This window comes from Trachurus japonicus, chromosome 2 (genome assembly GCF_045865225.1).
Source record: "Trachurus japonicus isolate A0001 chromosome 2, Traja_1.0".
Classification (NCBI taxonomy): domain Eukaryota; kingdom Metazoa; phylum Chordata; class Actinopteri; order Carangiformes; family Carangidae; genus Trachurus; species Trachurus japonicus.
Genome location: NC_140908.1, coordinates 3,206,871 through 3,226,262, shown reverse-complemented (window position 1 = coordinate 3,226,262; position 19,392 = coordinate 3,206,871). Strand labels below are relative to the sequence as shown.

At 42.6% G+C, this 19,392-nt stretch overlaps 2 protein-coding genes across 3 annotated transcripts; one reads left to right on the top strand and one right to left on the bottom strand.

Moving 5' to 3' along the window:
- Window positions 1-1,436: 1,436 nt before the first annotated feature.
- On the bottom strand, window positions 1,437-8,392 carry desmb (desmin b). The gene is made up of 10 exons (XM_085795463.1): window positions 8,207-8,392; window positions 6,977-7,404; window positions 5,517-5,577; window positions 5,302-5,397; window positions 5,039-5,200; window positions 4,299-4,424; window positions 4,004-4,224; window positions 3,339-3,382; window positions 3,054-3,142; window positions 1,437-1,577 (listed from the first exon to the last, which is right to left on the bottom strand). Exons 1-10 carry the CDS (start codon window positions 8,354-8,356, stop codon window positions 1,536-1,538), a joined length of 1,419 nt encoding a protein of 472 aa, XP_085651589.1. The 5' UTR covers window positions 8,357-8,392; the 3' UTR covers window positions 1,437-1,535.
- Window positions 8,393-12,351: 3,959 nt separating this feature from the next.
- dnpep (aspartyl aminopeptidase) lies at window positions 12,352-18,928 on the top strand. Of its 2 annotated transcripts, none has more exons than XM_085795441.1 (15): window positions 12,352-12,427; window positions 12,843-12,933; window positions 13,666-13,754; window positions 14,489-14,602; window positions 14,709-14,834; window positions 15,304-15,428; window positions 15,649-15,733; window positions 15,850-15,957; window positions 16,070-16,147; window positions 16,278-16,358; window positions 16,553-16,713; window positions 17,341-17,380; window positions 17,476-17,577; window positions 18,142-18,309; window positions 18,760-18,928. In XM_085795441.1, exons 1-15 carry the CDS (start codon window positions 12,422-12,424, stop codon window positions 18,808-18,810), a joined length of 1,425 nt encoding a protein of 474 aa, XP_085651567.1. In that variant the 5' UTR covers window positions 12,352-12,421; the 3' UTR covers window positions 18,811-18,928. The 2 variants fall into 2 exon arrangements, with proteins under 2 accessions (XP_085651567.1, XP_085651576.1); XM_085795450.1 differs by having other exon boundaries at window positions 12,352-12,564.
- The last annotated feature ends 464 nt before the right edge of the window (window positions 18,929-19,392 follow it).

The following is a 19,392-nucleotide window of genomic DNA, read 5'->3' as shown; positions in this document are numbered from 1 at the left end:
GAAAAAAAAGAAAACGTGCCTCCTTGAACGCACCTTCCTTCGTTGCCTGAGGTGTCGGCGTGAACGCGGCTCAGGCTCCTCCCACTTTGTGCATTGATTTTTTTTTTTTCTTTCTTCTTTATCCGTGGAAACACTTTGTTACGTTTATTTTGTAAAGGACAAACAGACAATGTGTGAAGGGGGGGAGAAGGGGGGGGGGGGCGTTTTTAATTAATTCATCCGGACTGAAATGCATGATAGCTCCGCCCACTCGTGGCTTTGTCCCCGCCCCCCTCATCACGTGCATCGATGTGAAACTTGTACATAAACACAACACTTAGTGACTTTATTTGGGTTTTTTTTTAGTTCATTTATTTTTTGTACCACTTCCTGTCGGGAATCGAACCTGCTCCTCCTCCACCACTCCTCTTTTTCCTGTGGGACGTTATTTATTTGCCAATTTTAATTTATTTTGATGTTTTATTTAAACTGACTCTGACTGTGATCATTAAAGCATGTGTTTCCTCTGGGCCTGTGTAACAGCTGCAGCCTGAGCGTCGTCTTTAACATAAGCACTCGAACGCATCACAGGTCCACTTCGCTTTATCATCTGAGGATTAGAGATCTATAAATATATTATTGTGTTTTTTTTATTATCACTCCTGGGTCATTGTACAGAAATGTCCCATAATTGACAGGAGACAGTGAACTCACCATGTTCCTTTCTTCAGGAAAAATGTATTATTTCCAAAATAAGAGTAAGAGCACCACTTTTCTTCAATAATTTATAATATTTATTCAGCACTTTGTTTTTTGGCTTTTTTTAATCATTTATTTGATAGTTATTAACACATTTCTGCAGTTTAAATCAAAAATAAATAAGTTGCACTCACATTTTATACATCTTGTAATGTAAGTGGTCAATTAAAAACAAATATTGTCAAATCGATTGATCAGTGAGGTTTAATCGCTCAAATGAAATATGAATAGACGGAAAAATAAAGTGTAAAAGTTCAGTGAAATTAATTATGGGACAGAAAAAATGGACGCTCCTCTCTCTCTCTCTCTCTCTCTCTCTCTCTGTTTCTTTTCTACCTCGCTCAACCTCTCACTTCATCTCCAGACTCTTCTCTATCTCCTCCATCTTCTCTCTCTCTCTCTCTCTCTGCTGATAAAGGACAATCTCTCTCGTCCTCCTGATGCTCCGATTGGACGAAAACAGTCGAGACACGTTTACGTTACAGACAACAGAAGAAGAACCTGTGGTTAAATGTCGACTTTAATTTTTTTTTTTTTTTTAGGCTGAATTCACCTGAGCAGGTTTTAAAAAGTTCCTGTGCATCGTCCAGACTCTGAAGTTTAGAGCTGGAGACGAATAAAAACAAACCACTTCATGTTGAAACAGATGAGTTTGTAAAGTCTCTTTTTGTTTTTGTCTACTTTTATTCGTGCATCTATTTCTTTTTCTTTTTCTTTTTTCTATTTTGTTTTTTTTTCATGCGTCCATCTCTTGGAGGGCTTTTCTTCTTCCTCTTCCTCTTCCTCTGCTGCAGGTGTTACATGATGTCCTTCTGGTGCTGCGTCGACTCGCTGACGACCTGCAGGACGGAGACACAGTGAAGGTCAAAAACACAAAGACACGTGAGGGCACTTGAATGCACCAGACATCTGCTTTTTAACTGCTTTTTATTTAAACTAACTTTATTTATAACACATGGACAAACAAACGGGAGTGAAAGAGAACGCTGAGACATTAAAATGATTAATTGTGTTGTGAAACCAAAGACTCAAACTCATTTTAGTTCAGGGGCCAAATTAAGTGCAATGTGATCTCAAGTGGGCCAGACTGGTAAAATAATAGTATAATATCCTATAAATAATAAGAACTCTAAACTTTTCTCTTTTGTTTTAGTGCAAAGAAGTGCATTATTAAGATGTTTACATTAAAGAACTATATTACAAAACATATTATGACCAACCTGAAATTTCTTGAGAAAAATACATTGAATTTCAACAACATAATGCCTCTTCTATGTAATTTTTAAATCTGGTAAATTCATCCCGTGGGCCGGATTGGACCCTCTGGCGGGCCGGTTTTGGCCAGCGGGCCACGTGTTTGATACCCCTGCTCTATATAGTTTATAAACCGTCTTTGGTGAAACTACAAAGTGTGTGCGTCACTTTCAAGGTTCCTGCTGAAACCTTTGTCTCAGGTAGGAACCTCTGGGAAGAGTATCCCTGAGCTCTGTGGTGCGTTCACTTGCACGTTCCTTTTGCTGCATAGCTGAAACTAATGAGGCAGATTGTGGACGGTGGCGAAGAATCTCCGTGGAAACAAAGCAGGTTTTATATCAGAGGAGACGCTGCCTCACTCGCTCCCATTCCTGCAGCTGCTCTGTGGATTCTCTGTTTAACCCTGTGGTTTTACTCCGTTTTTACACTCTTATAGATCATATTATTTATCATATTTGTTGCTTTGATGTGACAGAAAATGTCTAATTGCTTCAAATTCCTCTACTGTTCTTCAAAACAAGTTGGTTTCTGTTGTTCTGTCGTTCATCCTGAGAGAGAGCATATCATTTTTTAGATTTGACCTCAGATTAAACAGTAGCTAGTGATGATAAGAGATGAAGACTTGTCTCGACACGTGTTCCCAGAATGCCGTGCGGTGGGTCGTGCGTGTTTGTGGGACGAGTCGTTGCATGTGTTGATGTGTTTACTTGGAAACATCTGAAATTCTTTCTGAATGAGACGCTCATTCGCACCGAATCAAAGGTCACGGCCCCGGAAAAAAAAAGAAAAAGATGTCGACTTAGTTTTATTTTCAGCATCAGACTCTTTAAACTAAACGTGACCAGTGACCCGGTCTGAGTATTGATCCCTGAACCCATTAGGACGAATCAATCAAAACAGATCAATACGTGGTTTAAAGTGTCAACTGAGGTTTTGTTGAACCAGGTCATTGAAGATTAACTTGTTAATCACTTTGTTTTTACACACTGAACCCAGATACTTTTATTTTGTAGGGATATTTTTCAAAATAAAACAACAAATACCAGTAGATATCAGTTTACCTCTCCGTCACGGGTCTCGATGGTCTTGATCAGAACGGTTTTCTTTGAATGCATCTCAGAGGAGCGCTGCTGGTGCTCAGGGCTCGTCTCTGTTCACACAACATGAAACCAAGTTAATTGATTGTAAATAGATTATTATGGGATGAACTTGTTCAGGATATTTAAATAATGTTGTAATGTATCTGAAACTATGAAGGTCAGGTGGGAAATCCATGCAGCTGAACTGAATTGTGGGTCACAGAGTCCCCTAGTGGTGTGTTCAGGTACGGGTGGACAGGGTCGTACCTCTGTAGCTCACGGTGGAGTAGCTGTGCACAGGCAGAGTGATCCTGCAGGAGAAGAAGAAGATTTAACAAAATAAAACCTCACTTCCTGTCTTTTATTTTGGCGAGACACTAACAGGCAAAAACACGTTTTTTTCATGCACTGATCAATTTTGAGAAATCTCTTACAGACACCAAACCTTCCAGTTTTATTCCTGTCTATATATTCTGAAGGTTTTTACAGAGGGGATTGTTGATATATCATTCACAGCCTCATTTATACAATATTTTATCTCTAAAAAATGGAGAAATTAGATTTTTTAGGGCTGGTGACAGTATTTTCTCATTTACAGAGTGATAAAAAGAGATATCCACAATCCCTTCTGTAAAAACTTCTGACTCTAATATGTCGACAAAATAAAACAAGAATTTTTTAAGAAGCTTTATCCATTGTTCAGATTTCTGTTCTGGAAATGTATGCAAATTAGTGCATATTTCATCAGATATTGCCTCATTTACATATTTAAACATAACATTTGACAAAACTTGTAATACAAGAAATATTTGTCTTAATGTGAGTGATAAACTTGGGAAGTTTCATGGTGAAATCTGTTAGTTAAATTTTTTTACCCTATTCACCTGTAGTGTCTCCCCTTAAAACAATGAAAGCCTCCTCTCTCCTCTCACCTGCTCTCCTCTCCCTCCAGCAGCTTCCTGTAGGTGGCGATCTCCACGTCCAGCGCCATCTTGATGTTGAGCAGGTCCTGGTACTCGCGGAGGTGACGCGCCATCTCGTCCTTCATGTTGGCGATCTCCGCCTCCAGCCGGGCGATGGTGTCCTGGAAGCCGCCGGCCTCGCGTCCGTGCCGGTCCTCCATGTCCCGCATCTGCCTCATCAGGGACTCGTTCTGTCAAGGAGAGGAGAGTGAGTATGTGTGTGTGTTGTGTACGTGTGTGTTGTGTGTGCATGTGTGTGACGTACGGTGCCTTTGAGGGAATCGATCTCGCAGGTGTAGGCCTGGATCTGGTGTCTGAACTCCATGGTCTCCTGGCGAGCCGTCTTCAGCGCCTCGTTGTTCTTACTCACAGCCTGGTTCAGGTCAGACACCTGGAGGGGTCAAAGGTCAAAGGTCATGTGTTGCTGCTGTTGTTAAAGCTGCCTGCACCTGCACCTTTAAAGGGATGGTTCAACATTTTTGGAAAATTCTTATCGCCATAATCCCTTTAGTCGTAGCAGTAGGTTCATTACCATTAATTATCGCTGCATGTTGTTTTGTGACTCATCAACTTAAATACACAATCCAACAACTCCACAACGCTCTGGTAGACGAGTTGTGACCTGCACATTCACCACGCTATGAAATAATCATGTATAATTATGTAACGTTACGACACATGAAGCAAATACTCGCTACTACTTGCGCTTTTGAAATCCCTCCGCCCAGCAGCCGTGTCTGAACGTAGTTCCGGCTGCATTTCCCTCTAAAACAACTCTGTCTGGTAACGTTGTGTTATTATCTCATAGCGTGGTGAATGTGCAGGTCACAACTTGTCCACCAGAGCGTTGTGGAGTTGTTGGATTGTGTATTTGATGAGTTTGAGATCTCTAAACAACATGCAAAACAACACCTACTGCTGTTACTATAGGGATTATGGTGTGAGGAGGATCTGACTAAAATGTTGAACTATCCCTTTAAAGCTGCCTCCACCTCCTCCTCTCACCTTGGACTTGTACCAGTCCTCGGCCTCGGAGATGTTCTTGGCGGCGATGCCTTCGTACTGAGCTCTGATGTCCCTCAGCGCCGCCGTCAGGTCCGGTTTGGACATGTCCATCTGGATCTGGACCTGAGTCTCCTGCATCTGGGTCTGCAGCTCCCGGATCTCCTGCAGGAGGAGGAGGAGGAGGAGGAGGAGGAGGAGGAGGTTAATACATGTCCTAAGAAGGTGGTCGACAAAGAAGAAGAAGAGGAAGAGGAAGAGGGAACCTCCTCGTGGATCTTCTTCAGGAAGGCGATCTCCTCCTGCAGCGTCTCGATGCGTCTCTCCAGGTCCAGACGAGCCAGAGTCGCAGCGTCCACGTCCTGCAGGGGGTCAGTGAATCACACACGGTGTCAGACAACATTATATAAACATCACAGACTCACAGAGCGATCTACCCCTCCTCTAATCCTTCAAAATAAAAGCATGGCAGAGGACTCACCGCCCTGAACGCAGCCAAGTTGTTTTCTGCTTCCTCCTTCTGGAGAATCTCCTCCTGGAGTCTGGAGGAGGAAGAAGACAGATGCAATTACATATTTCTCTAAAGTCCTTTGATTTTTTTAAATGTCTTGTGCTTGCAAATGTTTTTTTAATGCAGCGGGAGCAGCTTGAGAGATGATCCTTCGAACTGTAAAATCAGAAACAGCACATTTACAAGGTGGCAGCAGACGTTACTGTGATCCTTTAAAACACAAACACGCTTTATTTAGATTTAATTATGTTAGAAAAAAACATCTTTAAATCAGAACCTGCTGAGGAAACTTCAGGAGACGGAGGAGAGATGGAAAACTGGACAAAATCCTGAGATAAAAGCTGCGTTTTGACTTCAGTCTGAGTCACGAGGCGTTCAGGTGAATGTTTTTTTAATCTGTGATGTTGAGTTTCAACGTCGAGGGGATTTCAGTGTGACAGTGGAGACGTAAACGACCGGGAGGCAGAGAAAGGACAGAGCATCAGAGACTCCTCTTTCCTCTCCTTTTATAGAAGAGCAAACTGTAAACACTCTGAGTGTGTGTGAGTGTGTGTGTGCTCTGACTTTGGTCAGACGTCTGCAGCAACACACACACATTTATCATCAATCAGACTTTATCTTGTGTCACTTATATCTTAAATTTTCTTCATAAATGAACAACTTCAACAACTGAACCACATAGTAAAAAGAAAAAGCAGCATTTGCATTTGTAGTATGTTAATTATCATGAATAAATTAGTAAATTGTAGTTTTAATGTTTAAGAGTCAGAATAATTAGGTCACGTTGCTGCTGTTCTGTTTTTATAGAGAACAGAGAGAATATGGCTAAAAAACAAGATAAAGATCAAATGTAATGAGAATATATAAAAAAGAGAAAAGAGAATTTGTGATTCAGATTAAATACATAAATAGAAACTGCAAAATAAGTAGTAAACCTCCATCTTCAAGAGTAAAATAATGTAAAATTAAAATATATTATTGTCCAAAATGAAAAAATATGAATCTTTAATGCAGAAAAATTTAATATTATAACTTGAATGCAGGTTCTTTAATACTTTCATGTATTTTACTTTGATTATCTGGAGATTAACACGTTCCTGTGATGCTTGTTGTAATCTCTCATCCTCACTCTTCTTCTTCATGTTCTTCCTCGTAGAATAGATTCATTATTTTTAACTCAAAATTAACAATTTATAGAAAACATTTTGTCAACAACGATCCTACAAACTTAAACTGGTGGATCAACCAACAGCAGCGTCTCTGATTGGATTTGCTCTGTTTACATTCTGTTCATAAACTTTATAATGATAAATAGAAGCGGTGACGTGATGCGTTCGAGTGCAGTAGGAAACAGCAGGTTTAAAAATAGCAGATAACACACACACAGCCCCACACTCTGATCTCTTCTTAAAGGGACACACTCCGCCCACCTGATTTTGACCTTGTCCAGGTCGTCGACCAGGTTGTCGCGCTCCAGCTCGATGCGCGACCTCTGATTGGTCAGGATCTCGACCTGCCTCCTCAGCTCGCTCATCTCCTCCTCGTACAGGTCGGCGATCCGCGTCGGCTCGCGTCCGCGCAGCCGCTCCACCTCCACCGTCAGCGCCTGGTTCTGCTGCTCCAGGTAGCGCACCTTCTCGATGTAGCTGGCGAAGCGGTCGTTGAGGTGCTGCAGCTCCACCTTCTCATTGGTCCGCGTGGTCAGGAACTCCTGGTTGAGGGCGTCGGCCAGGCTGAAGTCCAGCGTCTCGCCCATGCCGGCGTAGGACCGTGACACCCTGGACGCCGACACCGGGACGCCGCCGCCATAGTAGCTGGAGGAGATGCGGTACGCCGCCGGGGCAGACTTGCGGCTCACCTTGTAGTAGGGGTGGGAGAAAAAATCGATTCACATAAGTAGCCTATCGCGGTATTTTATTTATTTTTTTATATTGTGCAATGTGCATTTGTTTGCCGTTTTTACATACAGAGAGTCCAGGTTTTGAAAAGGGGATAGTTTACTGTAGGAGCCTAGAAATTAACATACTCCATTATAAAGTGAACTTAAAGGGATAGTTCAACATTTTGGCAAATTGGCCCATTGCCATAATACCTATAATCATAGCAGTAGGTTTGTTACCTTTAATTGTCGGTGTCGGTTTTCGAGGTAAATACAGAGACTGCTTGCTGAAAAACTGTCCCCGAACGCAACGTGCATCAGCAGTTTTGCATGAATTTCCCTCTAGTCTCAACTCTGTCTGGTAACGTTGTGTTATTATCTCATAGCGTGGTGAATGTGCAGGTCACAACTTGTCCACCACAGCGTTGTGGAGTTGTTGGATTGTGTATTTGATGAGTTTGATGAGGGAAAACCAAAGAAATCCCATGAGCCTCCGTAGCGTAGCTCTGAGCAGCTCACGGCTCTGCTCCGCCGTTCTAAAAATAGCTTGCACCGACAATTAAAGGTAACGAACCTACTGCTATGACTAAAGGGATTATGGCAATGGGCCAATTTACCAAAATGTTGAACTATCCCTTTCAGTTCACTTTATAATGGAGTATGTTAATTTCTAGGCTCCTACAGTGTTTGTGTGCAGATAAATGTTCAAATGTAGCAGTTTACCTCAGTCTGAAATCTCATTTTATCAGAAAGGTTTCAGAAGAAAGAATCCCAGCCCTACCTCGTAGACTCTGGAGGAGACGTGGCTCCCGCCGCCGCCGCCGATGCCGCCAACGTGGCCCAGCAGCGAGCGGTTGAGGGACGGCGAGGCGTAGCCGCCTTGGCCGAAGGTGCGGCGGTAGGAGGAGGAGGAGCTGTAGGAGGAGGCCATGTTGGAGGACTGAGAGCCGCAGCAGAGAGGAGCACTGAAGAAGAACCTCCTGCCCCCCGGCTATTTGTAGTTACCCCCCCTCCCTCGCTTCCTGCCCCCGCCTCCCACTGAACCGCCCTCCCTCCGTCTCTCCTCCTCTCCTCCTCTTCATCACGACAGATTCGTCTGTTACAACTCAAACATCACGACACATTCAAGTCCCTTTAACCCTCCTGCTGTCCACCTGGGTCAAGGAAGGAAGGAAGTTAGGAAGGAAGGACAAAGGGAAAGAAGGAAGGATAAAGGGATAGAAGGAAGGAAGAAAGGACGAAGGGAAAGAAAGAAGGAAGGAAGGAAGGAAGGAAAGACGAAGGGAAGGAAGGAAGGACAAAGGGAAATATGGGAGGAAAGAAGGAAGGGAAAAGGGAAGGAAAGATAGATGGAGGCAGGGAACAGATTGGGTCAAAAAGGAAGGAAGGAAGGACGGAAAGAAGGGAGAGAAAAAGGATTGTGGAAAGAAGGAAGGGAAAAAGGAAGGAAAGAAAGATGGAGGGAGGGAACAGATTCGTTCTAGGAAGGAAGAAGGAAGGGAAAAGGGAAGGAAAGAAAGATGGAGGGTCAATTGGATCAAAAGAGGAAGGAAGAAGAAGTAGCCTAAGGATGAAAGGAAGAAAGGAAGGAAGGGAATTGAGAAAGGAAAGAAAGAAGGAAGGATGGATGGAGGAAGGGAACAGATCGGGTCAAAGGACAACAGGAGGGTTTTAATAAAACTGGATTTGTTGCAAAACATGCTGAACCTTTAATCTGGATTTTAACAGGTTTTTTTTTTAAAGATGGACGCCACATGTGCGTCTGACTCAGTGGCGTGCACAGGCTCGTGGCCCAATTGTTGAAAAACGCGTGCTAAAGTGCCCCCTGGGAGCCAAAACGCGTGCTAAAGTGTCCTCATGGGGGCCAAAACGTGTGCTAAAGTGCCCTCTAGGAGCTAAAACGTGTGCTCAAGTGCCCTCATGGGGGCCAAAACGTGTGCTAAAGTGCCCTCTAGGAGCCAAAACGTGTGCTAAAGTGCCCTCATGGGGGCCAAAACGTGTGCTAAAGTGCCCTCTAGGAGCCACAACGTGTGCTAAAGTGCCCTCTAGGAGCTGAGACGCGTGCTTAAGTGCCCTCTAGGAGCCAAAACGTGTGCTAAAGTGCCCTCATGGTAGCCAAAACGTGTACTAAAGTGCCCTCTAGGAGCCAAAACACATGTTAAAACAGGCCACATCGACGTTTTTTAGTCTTAAGGTATTCATATCATAAAACAGGCCAAATCAACGTTAAAAAAGGCCAAATTTTGCACCGTGTCGCTACAGTCTCACTCTTGTCATTTTCTGAAACTTGGCAGCCCTGAAAGTGCCCTCTAGGAGCCACATCTAGGAGTCAAAACATGTGCTAAAGTGGCCTCTTCCCTCAGGGAAGCCAAGACGCGTGCTAAAGTGCCCTCTTCAGTGGCGAGGACGCGCTATTATGTGCCCTTTTTTTTTCTTTTCGCCCCTGCCCTTCAAAAAGTCTGTGCACGCCACTGGTCTGACTCCACCCCCTAACTCCCTGCTAATCCAAATATGGCAAAGACCTTTTTTTTTCTTGCACTTACGCTGCGTTCACATGGAGTCCGACAGTCACGACACACGGGATGTCATTTTAGTGGACGAGAGAACAACGCTAAAAACTTGGAGGCAATGGCGTCCGAAGTTGGAATATTTTAACTTTCACCGTCCGCCGCCACGGAATTCACAACCGAGTGTTTTGACGTTTTGGATGAAATTAAACATAAGTTTCAGTTTGCAATGCAATATCAAGAGAAACCAGGATTTTATAGCCATGATAACGCAATAATCATGTAAACACGTGAGTTGTCATGGAGATCTGAGTGATTTTGCAACAGGAAGTGAACATGTTTGTTCTGACTCCCTCTAGTGGCCGTTAGGGGAACTGCAGCCGGAGGACGACGCTTCACTTTATGATGACGATGACGTCGCTGCTTCATGAGAAAACGTCCTCGTCCTCGTCCTCCGTGATCTCAGGACATAACAATGTGAGGATGCTCCGTCGTCCTCACATGGTGAGGTGGCGGCGCCGGTTGTCAATGACGACACCCTGGAGGAGGAGGAGGAGGAGGAGGGGGGGGGGTTGACTGACCTGCCTTAAAAAGGAAAACTATCCTGAGGAGGCTGAGGAGAGACGACACACGGCCTGCAGGAGAAAACCCACATTCCCAGACAATAAGTGTCATTAATGATGATATCATATGTCACAACTTTTATTCTGAAAAACCACGATTTGCATTTGATTAAATTAGTGTCATTGTGTTGTGTTCAGGGTCTTGCGTGTCCTTTAAACTGTTTGTGCACGTTTGGTTTGATCTGGTGCAGTTTTAGATTATCTAAATGAGTATTTAATTATGATATGACCTCATTCACCTTTAACCCCCCCACAGGCCCCAGTGTTTCCCAGCATCCTTTGCACCTGAGCACCTTGTGTGGTCAAGCTTCTCTTATTAAATCAATTGTTCCTGGTTGTTGTGATGTGACATTTAAATATTGACACTTCTGAAAAAAATGTCCCTCATTGACGCTTTAATCTAAAGAGCTGAGGCTGTGATTTGATGCTGCGTTCACTGTACTGTGGTTTTTTAGAAACTCCATGAGGCAAAGACTAAATGACTAAAAACCAGAAAAGCTAAACTTTATTTTAAAAATGTGATCCAACTCACTTAGTCCCGTTGCTGCGGCTCCACTGCAGCCTGTTGCTCTCATCGCTATTAATAGAGTCTGAATCCTAATGTGTGTGTGTGTGTGTGTGTGTGTGTTCATCCCTCTGGGCTTCCTCAACAGCAGAGGAGACGATGTGAGCTGACAGCTGAAGCAAACATCTCTTCATCCTCCTCCTCCTCTTCCTACCCCCGAAGGGTTCATTCCTATATAAGGCCGGTTCCCGCGGTGACACGGTGATAAATGTCTGTAAACGAACACGATCCTCATTTAAAAACCAAACCATTGATTTGCTGATTGATTCCTAACAGACTCCACACATTTCTCATCGGTCTGATTAGAAATCTCCCAAACACTGCATCGCTCCCTTGAGCATTCAGTCTCCTGTTATTTATAAGTCACACTGACTTACAGTGAAACTAACACAGATGTTCCATGTGAAGGAATTCAAGTCAAATATTTACAATAATTAATGATTCAAATGACATTTTTTAATTGCTGCTGTGTTGAGTTTCTGTTTCCCACCTGATGATGTCATCATTTATCTGTTTTAATTCATTATTTCACAGATTTCTGCAGATATTCAATAAAAATAAAGATATTTGTTTTAAATGCACAGACTGTTTTCCTCTTGTGCACATCTGGTTTTCTTGTTTTATATCTTTTTAAGTGCTCTTATTTTATGTTTTTTCCCCATTTACAAATAGTGTGCACACAGAGATTGTGCACCTGCAGTATATTGTGTGTACCTTGAAGCTGCAGCACTTTGGAGCAATAAAGTTTATCTTATCTCTGCTCTGGTTTCTCTTCACTATATCCACTTCAATATTGACTAGCACCAGGTTACATCTATGAGCTGCTCCTCCCTTGTTTCTTATATCATTTTATCCATTTAATTACATCCATGTCTGTGTATATTGAGTTTTTGTTTGATTTTAATTATCTTGTGTGATCATTTCGTATTTTTTATTGTGCTTGGTAAAGTTGTAAGGACTTGCAGAAGGACATAAAACTGACTGAAATTATCAGCCTGGGGGAATTCAGATCAATTTTAAACTCTTGTGTTTGCCTTAATTTGTACATTTTTATGTTGTTTGTTTTTTACTCACCTTGGATGCAGGAAAATGTAAACTGTAATCATATGACAATTATAATGACTTAAAAAAAATAGACAAACACCTGAAATTAAAGGTGAAAACAACAAAGTATAAGAGATGCATAGCTGCAGTTCGCCGCCTGGCCGCTGGGCGTCAGTGTGGCGCTGTGTCTGTGCGTCAGCTGATCCTCTTCCTTCCTGTGGCTGTGCGGCGGAGTTCAGACTTTGAAAGTCCAATTAATGCAGGTAAGAGTCATAAAATAATAAAACAATGACTGTAATTGTCTGTGTTGCTCCCCCACCGAGAGCCGCATTCACCTCGGACGACACGGGAAGAAGCAGAGGCTGGGAAGCGCGAGTTGGCTAAGCTAAGCTACAAACCGGTGCGCCCTTTATCGGACATGAACGTCCTTTACCGGCTTAAACCGGGTTAAACTTATTATTATTAGGGAGAACATATTATATTTCATAATTATTTCTATGTATTTAACCAGCAGCAGATTTGTATTCATAGTTTGTGTGAGGTTTGATACGATTTCGCTGCAGTTTAGTCGAGTGTCCGAGGTTGGAAGCACTAGCCGGTAGCTGTTAGCTCTGCTGCCTCATGTCTTGTTATTTAATCTAAATGTTTCTTCCTCTTTCTGGTGTCTTTTTCTCTCAGTCTGTGATCATGAAGAGCTCCAGAGAGGCCGTGCAGTCCGCTGCCAAAGAGTTCCTGCACTTTGTCAACAGAGGCGTGTCTCCATATCATGGTACAGACACAAAAACTGGGGGTTTATCCTTTTAATTTTCTACATTTTCTATTATAAACACACTCCCTTTTCTCTGTTACTTGCACTTTTCCAACAGAAAATCTGTGTTATATTATATGTGATTTGATATTCAAGTATTGCACTTCTTAATCCACTAGAATAATCCCATATATTGGTGTAAATAATATATAATATAATGTTTTGTGTCTTAAATTAACACACAACCACTTGTTTTTCATAGTATAATTTAGTAATCATGAGTCCTGTTAATTTATGGCGGTGTCATCTTGTTTCTAGTTTATTCTAGCAGAGATTAACAGGTCAGATTATCCTAGTTGAGTTTGATAACAGCGACCTAGTTCTCTGTCCTCCTGTAACATTTAAACCAAGCCATGTTCATGTGTCAGCGTTAAACGGCTCCGACACGACTTTGAGCTCCAGATAAGAGCAGATATGTTTCATCATGTCTCTCACCTTCGCTCTCTGAACCAGAGGCTGTTAAAAGTCATAAAAATGAACCAGCCTGGAAACAAAAGATAAAGTGGTTGAGAAGTAAATTCACAAACTGATACAAAAGCAACTTCAAAATAAAATGTGGGAAAAAAGATCTTCATTTTATGACCAGAAGAAAAGATTTGTGTTTATTCCGCGAAACTCATATTGATTGATGATTTAAAATCCTCTCATCGGCTCTTTCAATCACTGCTTTGATAATATTTTCCGTCTCTGCAGTGGTTGACGAGTGCCGGCAGCGTCTGCTGGCGGCCGGATTCATCGAGCTGAAGGAGACGGAGCAATGGGACATCAAGCCGGCCAGCAAGGTGAGCAAGAGTCAGTAAAGTCCAGGGGACGGCCGTATTTATCAAGTGTCTTCGAGGCCATTTTAGTCTTTTAAGTGCTGAGAATGAGTGGAATTTAATCCTCACTCTCAAATTTAAGAATAAAAGTTATTTATCAATTTTCTCAAGTGAATCACTCCTACTCCTCCAGATATTTAAGATACCTCTGAACTGGAGGTGTCCTAAGTGGTTCGTAGTAGCCAGTAGGATCATCCTTTTAATAAGAAGAATTAAAGGTTGTCACATCACAATGCTTTGATTTCTCGCCACTGGAAAAATGCAACAACGTAACGCTGCATTAATGAAGATTAGGAAACATTTATTATTGATTCATTCCCAATGTAGGCCTTTATATTTTGTATTATTTTGTAGATTGTCGCCAAAATACAGTTAAATATACGCTCACATTGGCCATTTAACTATTCACTGAGACATTTCTAAGACATTTCTATATTATTAGATTAGGATTTCCATTCAGTGACATCATCTGAAATTCAGTTTAATTGAGACTGACACTTCTGATTCAGTCCTACACTTCACTAAAACTCTAAATAGTGGCTTGATAACTAACTTTTAAGTGCAGCTTTCAGCGAATAATTAGTTTACTCGTAAGTCGACTCCTAGCAGAGTTGTTCGGAGTGATTCTCAGAAGCTCGATAGATACGACCCCAGAGGTAGAAACCGCCAGTAGAACCTCTGCTGCCTCTGCTCTGCAGTACTTCGTCACCAGGAACTTCTCCAGCCTCATCGCCTTCGCCGTGGGCGGACGCTTCCTGCCAGGAAACGGCTTCTCCATGATCGGAGCCCACACTGACAGCCCCTGCCTCAGGGTGAGAACAACACAACCGTCCAATCACAGCAGAGAATTAGTCACGTGATGAAAAATGCATGCATGAATCGAAGTTATTGATCGGCCTGTTGATTTGTGTGTTTCAGGTGAAGCCGCGGTCGAAGAGGACGAAGCAGGGCTGCCTGCAGGTCGGGGTCGAGTGCTACGGCGGCGGCATCTGGAACACCTGGTTCGACCGCGACCTGACCATCGCCGGCCGCGTCATGGTCAAGGTACCTGATACTTATTATTGATCATTAATTAAAGGGATAATTCAACATTTTGGCAAATTGGCCCATTTCTATTATCGCTTTAGTCATAGCAGTAGGTTTGTTAACTTTAATTGTCGGTGCAAGCTATTTTTAGAACGGCGGAGCAGAGCCGTGAGCTGCTCAGAGCTACGCTACGGAGGCTCATGGGATTTCTTGGTTTCCCTCATCAAACTCATCAAATACACAATCCAACAACTCCACAACGCTCTGGTGGACAAGTTGTGACCTGCACATTCACCACGCTATGAGATAATAACACAACGTTACTTAGTTGTTTTAAAAAAACATCTTGCACCGACAATTAAAGGTAACAAACCTACTGCTATGACTATAGGGATTATGGCAATGGGCCAATTTGCCAAAATGTTGAACTATCGCTTTAATGTGATGATGATAATGATGATGATGAGACACTCCTCTTCCTCCTCAGAGCGGCGGGCGGCTGCTCCACCGTCTCGTCCACGTCCCGCGGCCTCTGCTCAGGGTCCCTCACCTCGCCATCCACCTGCAGAGAGACATCAACGACTCCTTCGGCCCCAACAAGGAGAACCACCTGTCAGTCACACACACAGCTGCTTATTGTAGTTACACACCTGGAAAACATCTGGCCTGATGATGTCATTACTGTTATTATCAATGATTTTAAAAAGAAATCAAAGTTTTTTCTCCAGATGTGAAATAAAAAACAAAGTAACAATACTAGACCCGATTAATATTAATAATTTATAATAATATTGATAATAATAATAATTAGTACCGTGTGTGTGTGTTTCAGTGTTCCCATCATCGCCACTGTCGTCCAGGAGGAGCTGGAGACGGGCAGTTCGTCTTCTGGAGACGCTTCCACCGCCACCACCACGGTAAAACCAACGTCACACGAACACAAACGACATGAAATCTTTTATTTACGTGAGACTTTAAACACATCGTTGTTATTGTTGTTGTTGTTGTTGTTGTTGTTGGTCCTCGTCCTCAGGCGGAGAAGCACCACCCGGCTCTGGTGAAGATTCTGTGTTCGGAGCTGAAGGTCGAGCCGGAAGAGCTGATGGACTTTGAGCTTTGTCTGACCGACACACAGCCGGCGGTGAGTCTGACAGGACACAACCGACCATCAATTGTTCAGTTTCAGGAAATATAAGAATGGTCAAAGATGAAATCTGAAGTAAACTCCTCCTCCTCCTCCTCCTCCTCCTCAGGCTCTGGGAGGCGTCTACGAGGAGTTCATCTACTCGCCGCGTCTGGACAACCTGCACAGCTGCTACTGCGCCCTGAAGGTCACGACCAGACTCACCAGAGTTTTATTTGTTATTTCATTATTTATTTCATTATTTCTGAACTCTGAGAAGCCGCTCATCTCACTCACACTCCACTTCCTGTCTCTCTCTCTGTGTCTCCGTCTCTCAGGCTCTGGTCGACTCCTGCGCCGGAGACACTCTGTCCAAAGACCCCAACGTCCGCATGATCACGCTGTACGACAACGAGGAGGTGAGACACTGCGATTCACTGTGACAGTGAACGCCTCACGACAGCTGAAACGCATAACTGATTAAAAAGATATTTGGTTGCTTAAGCTCAACAAAATAAAAGTCTTGAACTCCAGAGAGATGGAGAAGATATTTCCTGTACTGACTGTGTGTGTCTGTGTGTGTGTGCGTGCGTGTGTGTCTGTGTGTGTGTAGGTGGGCTCCGAGAGCGCTCAGGGAGCTCAGTCCAACCTGACCGAGCTCATCCTCACCCGTCTCTCCGCCTCCGCCTCCAACCTCACGGCCTTCCAGCAGGCGGCGCCACTCTCCTTCATGATCAGCGCTGACATGGCGCACGCCATCCATCCCAACTACCAGTCAGTTTCCATGACAACAGTCAAACAAAGACATCAAAAATAATGAAGTTAAAAACTATAAAAATAAATATATACAGTATATATACACAGCTCTGGAAAAAATTAAGAGACTACTCCCAAAATGATCAGTTTCTCTGGTTTTACTATTTATAGGTATGTGTTTGTTTTATTCTATCAACTACGGACAACATTTCTCCCAAAATTGAAATAAAAATATTGTCATTTAGAGCTTTTATTGGCTGAAAATGACTAAACTAGTCTAAATAACAAAAATCTCAAGTCTTTTCAGACCTTGAATAATAATAATGCAAAGAAAACATGTTCATATTAATTCCTAAACAGTTTTTGTGGGATAATGTCTAATGTTTAATCCCAGCAGTGGTTTTTATTTATAATCTTCCTATAAAACCAGATGTGGTTCAGGTGATGACCTCATCAGTGTCTCATTAAGGAGAATGAGTTGTGTTTGTGTTGGTATTTAAAAAAGAATGACTGTCATACATGTAGAGATGCTTTTAAGAAACATTTGTGAAAGTGGTCTCTTATTTTTTTCCAGAGGTGTATATGTGTGTGTATATATATATATATATATATATATAATTAATTTTTCTGATCATCTGTCCTCAGGGAGAAACACGAAGAAAACCACCGCCCGTCTTTCCACAAGGTGAGCCGATCAATTATTGATCGATTATGGTTTATAAATCCTGATTTAGAGTCTGTCTGACACAAAGGAACTAACTTAACTGCTTTTCCTCTCAGGGCCCAGTGATCAAGTTCAACAGTAACCAGCGTTACGCCACCACGGCCGTCACCGCCTCCGTCGTCAGGGAGGTCGCCAGCCAGGTCGACGTGCCTCTGCAGGTACTTAAGAAAATAAGAAAACGTCCTGAGATTTGTTGTCATCCAAGAAAACTCTAAAATCCTGACGTTTAACAAAGACAGTGAAGTGAACACTCGTTTAAAAATATTAATCAGGTTTATTAATTTTACCTGTGACGAGTCTGAATCACTACGAGAGGAAAAAAGGAGAAAAAACTTGATTTCTTTTCCACTAACGAGACACAGGAAACAATAAAACCTTATTAGACCTTCAAAATAAAAGAGAATCATTGTGTAGTGTGGCAGGAAGTGATGGACATTTGAGACTTTTATTTTGTAAATTATTATGGTCTCATAATGAATCCAGTCAGTGAGTAAAGAGATCTGCCTGATGCCTTCAAGTCCTCCTGGGAATTCCCAGCGCTTACGTGTTCAAGTGGTTTTGGCTGAAAAAAACAAAAAGATGCACTATATCAATTTATATTTGTATTATTTTGAAATTATTTAATGTAAAATAATTGAAATAGAAACATTAGAAGTGGCGGCCATGTTTGAAAAACGTATGAATGAACAGCCTCCAGTGACCTGTAACTCTGACCGCTGCAGGACGTGATGGTGCGTAACGACAGTCCCTGTGGAACCACCATCGGGCCGATCCTGGCCGCCCGCCTCGGCGTCCCCGTGGTGGACATCGGCGCTCCGCAGCTCTCCATGCACTCCATCAGGGAGATGTGCTGCACCTCCAGCGTCCTGCAGAGCACCACCCTCTTCAAGGTGAGAAAACAAACGCACCCTTTTTCGCATAACTCTGACCGCGCACAGGAATCAAACCTGTGATCCGGTGTGTTCAAAGTCTCTGACAGTCTCAACGAGAAGTGAACACAAAGCAACCGAACAGATATTGGTTATTTTTGTCATTTCATGGACAATATGATGATTGATTTTATCCAAAACAATTGTCCCAGTCAAAAATTTGGCTCCTGAATGCATCATGCAGTCGTGTTTTTATGAAGACAACGACTCCTGCTTCGTAAAACACTGGAAATATTTTTAATATTTGACAAAGAATTGACTTAAGGTTTGTTAAAACTCACGGATCAGAGGAAGAAGAAACTTCCAGCTGAATAAACTAAATCTTTGACTTTTATTTTGACATCGCTGCAGATGTTTTGACTTTTAATTGTTTTAATTTGGACTCCACTTCCTGTCTGCTTCCTCCTGCAGGGCTTCTTCGAGCTGTTCCCGGCCGTGAGGAGTTCACTGGTCGTCGATTAGAAGCAAAAACCGCGAAACTGTGATTTCTCTAAAACTTCCTGATCCCAGATCTGTAACCATGACGACACTGAAATTGTTTAGAAAATTATTAAAACGCTGAGCAGCACTTTTTCCCGTGGACTCGTCTCTTGTCTTCTGTCCTCTGTCTCTGTGGAAACGCAGCCGTCCAGATGTGGCGCTCTGGACAGACGGAGCTGCTCCTCCTGAGCCACGTCATGATGCAGAGTGACGAGACACCAGAGCTCCACGCTGCAAAAAGTGACATTTAAAAATAAAAGCAACATTAAAATATGAATCATGGGGATGGAAAATGTTATTCTTGTGCATTTTATTATTTATCTATAATCATGATAATCAGTGTTCCAAAAACACGAAGATAAAACAACAACAAAATAAATGCAAAGAAAGTGCTGCAACACAGAAATGCAGCAAACTTCAAGAATAGAACAAATAAAATACGGTTTTTGCAGCTGATTGAAACTAAACCACAGGACTGTGGTTTTTTTTTTTATAACATTGACTTTTATTTGAGCAGTGAATAACGACATCACAATATTAAAACCACAACATGAAGAAAAGTTT

Excerpts from the sequence above, each read along its gene's own strand:
- desmb (XM_085795463.1), bottom strand. The coding sequence starts at position 8,356 with ATGGCCTCCTCCTACAGCTCCTCCTCCTCCTACCGCCGCACCTTCGGC. Across the intron at positions 4,425-5,038 it reads AGGACTGGTACAAGTCCAAG|GTGTCTGACCTGAACCAGGC; the intron begins GTGAGAGGAGGA and ends TGACCCCTCCAG. Across the intron at positions 3,143-3,338 it reads CTCCACCGTGAGCTACAGAG|AGACGAGCCCTGAGCACCAG; the intron begins GTACGACCCTGT and ends TTGTGTGAACAG.
- dnpep (XM_085795441.1), top strand. Across the intron at positions 15,429-15,648 it reads CCCAACAAGGAGAACCACCT|TGTTCCCATCATCGCCACTG; the intron begins GTCAGTCACACA and ends TGTGTGTTTCAG. Across the intron at positions 15,958-16,069 it reads TGACCGACACACAGCCGGCG|GCTCTGGGAGGCGTCTACGA; the intron begins GTGAGTCTGACA and ends CCTCCTCCTCAG.